Source organism: Tarenaya hassleriana, unplaced genomic scaffold, assembly GCF_000463585.1.
Source record: "Tarenaya hassleriana unplaced genomic scaffold, ASM46358v1 Cleome42, whole genome shotgun sequence".
Classification (NCBI taxonomy): Eukaryota; Viridiplantae; Streptophyta; class Magnoliopsida; order Brassicales; family Cleomaceae; genus Tarenaya; species Tarenaya hassleriana.
In genome coordinates, this window is record NW_010966986.1 from 447,464 (window position 1) to 452,507 (window position 5,044).

The 5,044-nt window shown below is 37.6% G+C and overlaps 1 protein-coding gene across 3 annotated transcripts in view; it reads left to right on the forward strand.

Moving 5' to 3' along the window:
* The window catches only part of LOC104825051 (ATP-dependent DNA helicase SRS2-like protein At4g25120), a 9,484-nt gene that overhangs the window by 2,760 nt on the left and 1,680 nt on the right, over positions 1 to 5,044 (forward strand). Inside the window, exons 9-28 of one of the 3 annotated variants that reach the window (XM_010557297.1) lie at positions 1 to 125; positions 202 to 276; positions 417 to 542; positions 625 to 756; positions 872 to 955; positions 1,265 to 1,378; positions 1,506 to 1,606; positions 1,960 to 2,026; positions 2,352 to 2,402; positions 2,800 to 2,877; positions 3,007 to 3,216; positions 3,328 to 3,366; positions 3,495 to 3,566; positions 3,663 to 3,749; positions 3,820 to 3,876; positions 4,019 to 4,221; positions 4,313 to 4,406; positions 4,623 to 4,673; positions 4,866 to 4,928; positions 5,020 to 5,039. In XM_010557297.1, coding sequence (XP_010555599.1) covers positions 1 to 125; positions 202 to 276; positions 417 to 542; positions 625 to 756; positions 872 to 955; positions 1,265 to 1,378; positions 1,506 to 1,606; positions 1,960 to 2,026; positions 2,352 to 2,402; positions 2,800 to 2,877; positions 3,007 to 3,216; positions 3,328 to 3,366; positions 3,495 to 3,566; positions 3,663 to 3,749; positions 3,820 to 3,876; positions 4,019 to 4,221; positions 4,313 to 4,406; positions 4,623 to 4,673; positions 4,866 to 4,928; positions 5,020 to 5,039 — 1,849 coding nt within the window. Of the gene's footprint in view, positions 126 to 201; positions 277 to 416; positions 543 to 624; positions 757 to 871; positions 956 to 1,264; positions 1,379 to 1,505; positions 1,607 to 1,959; positions 2,027 to 2,351; positions 2,403 to 2,799; positions 2,878 to 3,006; positions 3,217 to 3,327; positions 3,367 to 3,494; positions 3,567 to 3,662; positions 3,750 to 3,819; positions 3,877 to 4,018; positions 4,222 to 4,312; positions 4,407 to 4,622; positions 4,674 to 4,865; positions 4,929 to 5,019; positions 5,040 to 5,044 lie in introns of those variants that run through there. The other 2 variants (XM_010557298.1, XM_010557299.1) reach the window with 2 other exon arrangements.

A 5,044-nucleotide genomic window follows, 5' to 3' on the forward strand; every position in this document is an offset into this window, starting at 1 on the left:
AATGCCGAGAGACTTGGAAAGCCATCATAGTTGATGAATTCCAGGACACGAGTTCCATGCAGTACAAGCTTCTGCAAATTCTAGGGTCTCATAATCGCATAACTATTGTTGGTGATGATGACCAGGTGCCATTTTGTAGTTACAACAAATTTACTCTATTTTAATTACTACAACAGGAAGCGTGATATTTTTTTCTTGCAGTCCATTTTCAGTTTCAACGGAGCAGATATTTCAGGATTTGTTTCATTTCGTAGAGATTTCCCGAATTGCAAAGAGGTTTGCTTTCCATAGATGACAGTATCTCATATGATTTAGTATTCCAATATATCAAATGGATGATCTAAAAATGTAACTAGCAAAAGCTTTTGACCTTGGATTTCCATTGCATAAAACTTGCTACATTGCTTCTTATTCAGGTCAGACTTATCAGAAACTACAGGTCCACTCGCCATATTGTGGAAGCTGCATCTTCTATCATAAAAAACAATAAAAAGCGGTGCCATTCCAAAAGTATCTTGTCTGAAAACTCCGATGGATCTAAGGCAAGTTAAACTTATCCTTTTTCAGAAATTGTATACTCACACAGCTAGATTCTTTAACTTTGTCAAGTTTGACCCACTACAGATTACTGTCAAGGAATGTCATAATGAGGATGCACAGTGTGCATTCGTCATTGACAAAATAATTGAAAGCACAAAGGATGGCTCAACATTCAATTGTTCCTATGGTGATATTGCCATCCTTTACCGAAGACAGGTCAGTCCTTTTTTCTGTTTTATATTTTTGAGATGTTGTCAAAGATTTAGACGACTCAACATATATTAATATATTTGCGTATATGCTAGTCTAACTACAGCAGAACTGATAACAGGTGTCTGGGAAAATCTTCCAAACTGCATTCCGCCAGAGAAAAATACCATTCAATGTTCATGGTGTAGCCGTATACAGGAAAAAGGTAGTTTGTCTTGTGAGTTGCTCTTGCATTTTAAACCTGATATCTGCTTATTATATTTACTGAAAGTGTATCACACCAATAATCATTTTCACCTAATATAAGTTAAAAAAAAATTACAGGCCAGACGCTTTTGCTGCATCAATCTATTTTGTTTTCCCATAAACATAATATGCTTGCATTCTATAGAAATGTAAGACTGTTTATCACAGACATTGATCGTTTTTCAATCCACGCGATTAACTTAGCATTACACGTTTTTACCAGCTCACTTCATGTGACATGACGACTATGAAATATTTTTTACACTAGGTAGTCAGAGCCATTGTAGCCATGCTGAGAACCGCATTAGCTGAGTGTGATGATGCTTCTTATCGTCGAGTTTTCAAAGCGTTGCTTCCTTTTGAGCAAGAAGAAAAGAAAAGGGTATATACTTAGTTTGTACCTTGAAAGATCCTTACTCTGCATGACTATCTGTGAATGACATTTTTTCCCACTTGCGCTATGAGGGATGTCTGTTGTTAGTATTTAATTAATCTGTCATTATCTGCAGGTGATAGAACATATTGAAAAAATCGCTAGCAGTAGGAAATGCAGTTTCATTTCGGCTGCAGGTGATATCTTCAGCGCCAAGATTTCTGGTACCTTCAAGAGGTGTTGTCTTATGAAATTCCTATAGCAAGCCATGTCTAAGTGACAATACCAGTTTAATATGATATCAGAATTGAGAATATGGACTTCTCTAGGTTTTCTTAGCAAGTAGTACCATCATGATGTTGGTGCAAAGTAGGATATACACGCATATCTCACATAAAAACATGTTTGCCTCTATCATGTTGCATACTCGAAAATGGTGGATGTAGATAGCTTGCTAGACGTAGGTGGCATTAGAGATGGGTGAAATACTGAAAATGGTCTTTCTGTATAATTTTCCTCTCTAATTCTGAATTTATTTCCTAATTTATGTAGACTGTAAAGTTTATGATTCCGCTTTAAATTATCTGTAGGAGCCAGCTTAGCCAGGGACGCAAAGTGTTGCAGACTCTTGAGATGATAAGAAAGCTGGTTCTCAGGGTAAACCAATTTCTTGTCATGCCTATATATAATGTCCTTGTCATTTGTTTTAACTAGTCTTCCCGTACTGATCTCCACCCGACTGAGGGTGAAAACAATCAATTTATTTCATCAGCTTCACTGAATCCTAGAACTTTGAGGGCACATAGACATAGCTACTGTGAGAGCTAGAAACGACCTTTTTCTCCCATTTCCTAAGTTTTGTTGCCCCTAATACACTATCCCAGATTCCAGGTTGTTTATCACAATAGCAGAAACAAGACACCAGACTAATTTTAACTAGAAACAATTAATCTTTTTCTTATGCATGTTCTGCACTCTGCAGGAACAATCACTTTCAGCTGTTGTGACATCTGTAGCAAATATGATACCTCAGGTAATTGTTCCTGCTCGAGTGATATCTGGCTCATTGCCATAGTCTTTTTCTTCTGAAATGAACTTCATGGAGTCAGTTTTTGATTATTTTGTAGCTAAACATCGAATCCAAACTATCAAGATACTATTGGTAATTTCAATTGTTAACGGATAAGTTAATATACTTGTCAATGCAATTCTGGTCTTGAAATTCTATGTAAACTTTAGGCTTGAGCCACACATTCCATCCGCTGTTCCTCATTCTCTATTGCTTGGTGAACAGCTCGCCTCGCAGAACAACATTCGTATGACTCATGACGTTGATTTGCAGTGTTACTATTTACTTCCAAACTTCCTGTGACATTCTTCTGTCCATCTTCTTATGCCCAGCTTCATGTTAAACTTATTTCAAATTTCAGAAATACCTTCTCGAGCAACGGGCAGTCCTTGATTCTGATGGAGGAAAGCTGCTTAATGAAGATAATGATCTTAGAACTGTATGTGCCTTTTGGTCTTCAGACAGTTACAAACACATTTTCTTTCTTATATATCTGTAGTAAAAATCCCGAAATGTGCCTATGATTGCTTTGACAATATCCTTAAGTGAATATGTTCTTGTCTGCCAGCTACTACAGTATTTAATGGATGATGTCTCTGAGTTTCTGTCCACGCACTCTACTTCAACTGAAGGAGAACTAGATACAATCAAAGAACAGAAAGGCTGCATTCAGCTACTTAAGTCCTTTATTACTTTCATTAGCGAGCGCGAAAGTGGGAATTTTCGTTCAAGAAGACGTGACAATCAAAACTCTGTCATGCTGACTACCATCCATCAGGTGTCTGTCATCTATTCGAGCAGTCCTCTTTTTGGCACTCTGGGACTTGTTTAGCTGCCTCGAGTAGTAAGGGAAATATTACTGAATTCTATTGCCTTTTTTTTTGCGCAGTCTAAAGGTTTGGAGTGGGACATTGTTTTCATAGTGAAGGTAATCATCATCCTCTTTGATTTCTCTGTCACATAGGAAACAACTACGGAAATAGCCTAATATGATATCAGTGTTCTCTGCAGAATAAGATTTTCATTTTGATTTAACATTTGGGTGAAAAATGACAGGCAAATGACAACGAGATTCCTCTGTTACATGAATCTGACAACATTGGAGATGAGACTAGAACATTGCTCGAGGTATCCTTATTCCGTTGCCAGAATCATTCATCAACGCTTTTTTCCCTAAAGAAATTTCTTTCGTATTCAAGCGTTTCTTTTTGTTTAAATCTGTAGGAGGAGCGTCGCCTTCTGTATGTGGCTATGACTCGTGCTCGCAAGAAACTTTACATCTTGTATGTGACAGTGGATTCAAATTGGCAGGTTAGAGCTATATAAATCTAGTAAATCAGTTTTCATACAACTTACTTGCAACTAATGTTGTTCTATCCAGGTGCTGCAAGCATCACGATTTCTTAAAGAGATCCCAGGTCATCTTCTACAAGTTGAGGTGTGTTGATCTGTTTTTCAGTTTTAAGCATGATGCAAATATAAAAGTACTAACATGATTTGTAAGTGTTATATGCTGTCACCGCTGATAGCCACAACAGAAGTTATCACTTTTTTTTTTTTTTCTTTCCTCCTTTTACTAGGGGGAATTAGGTGTGAATGACCTGGGAAAAGTTCGCCCAAGCTTGTCAAAAGGAGCCGAGAACGGCGTGTCTAGTTTTGTGACGGGAATTAAATATGAAGAAAATACATTAGTCAATGATAATATTGACATTCCAATAGATAATGCCTCAGAGGAGTCAGCAGATGTGGCGTACGCACTCAATGGGAACAATTTCCTGAAAAGGTTTCTCAATCGAACCACGGCAAAGATATAGTTTCAAACTTATCTGATTTGGGCTTATCATTGGAATTTTCGAATCTGTGTCCTTAAACAGGTTTGATGTGGAGGACAGATCAATCGTTTCTCACTTATTTCACAACTGGGCCAAGAAACAAGCATTCCAGGAACCAAAGAGGCTGCTTGACAAGGTGAGTTTGCTTATTCTGCAACCATTCTGTGAGTTCTCAATTTGGTAATGTTTTTTTAGAGCATTCTTCAACTGAGCTGAAACTATCCTGGTACTATTCCTTGTCACTGTTATATCTCTTTCATATCCTTGAACCATCCTTCCAAATCTTTGAATTGCTAGTGAAGCATATTTGTACTTGCCTTACTATTCATGTCAGTGTTTTTTGTACGTGCAGGTTCGCTTTGTAATTGACGAACGCTTGGCCAATAAGAAGAACAAACACAAAGTAATATATCTCTCTCTCATTACGCCGGGTCGACAGTTTGTTACTTGTTCACCCACTTTTACATGGTCATATTCTGATTGTGGTTCCTATGTGTCCGTTTCTAAACCTTCATGTTTAATCAACACACACACACACACATATTTCTTCAACCTTACACAATGTTTGGATCGACTGACTGCTACATATTCTTAGGACGTCTTACGAGCACTTAAATCATCATTGACCTCTGATGAAGCGTTCCACTACGCGGAACATGTAAGAATACAAATCCTTAAGAGCTTACTACGCAGTTCAAACGAAATTTAACTGTACAATGCTCACCTTTCTGGCTTCTTTCGAGTCATAGATACTTCGGTGGGAGCAACTTCCTG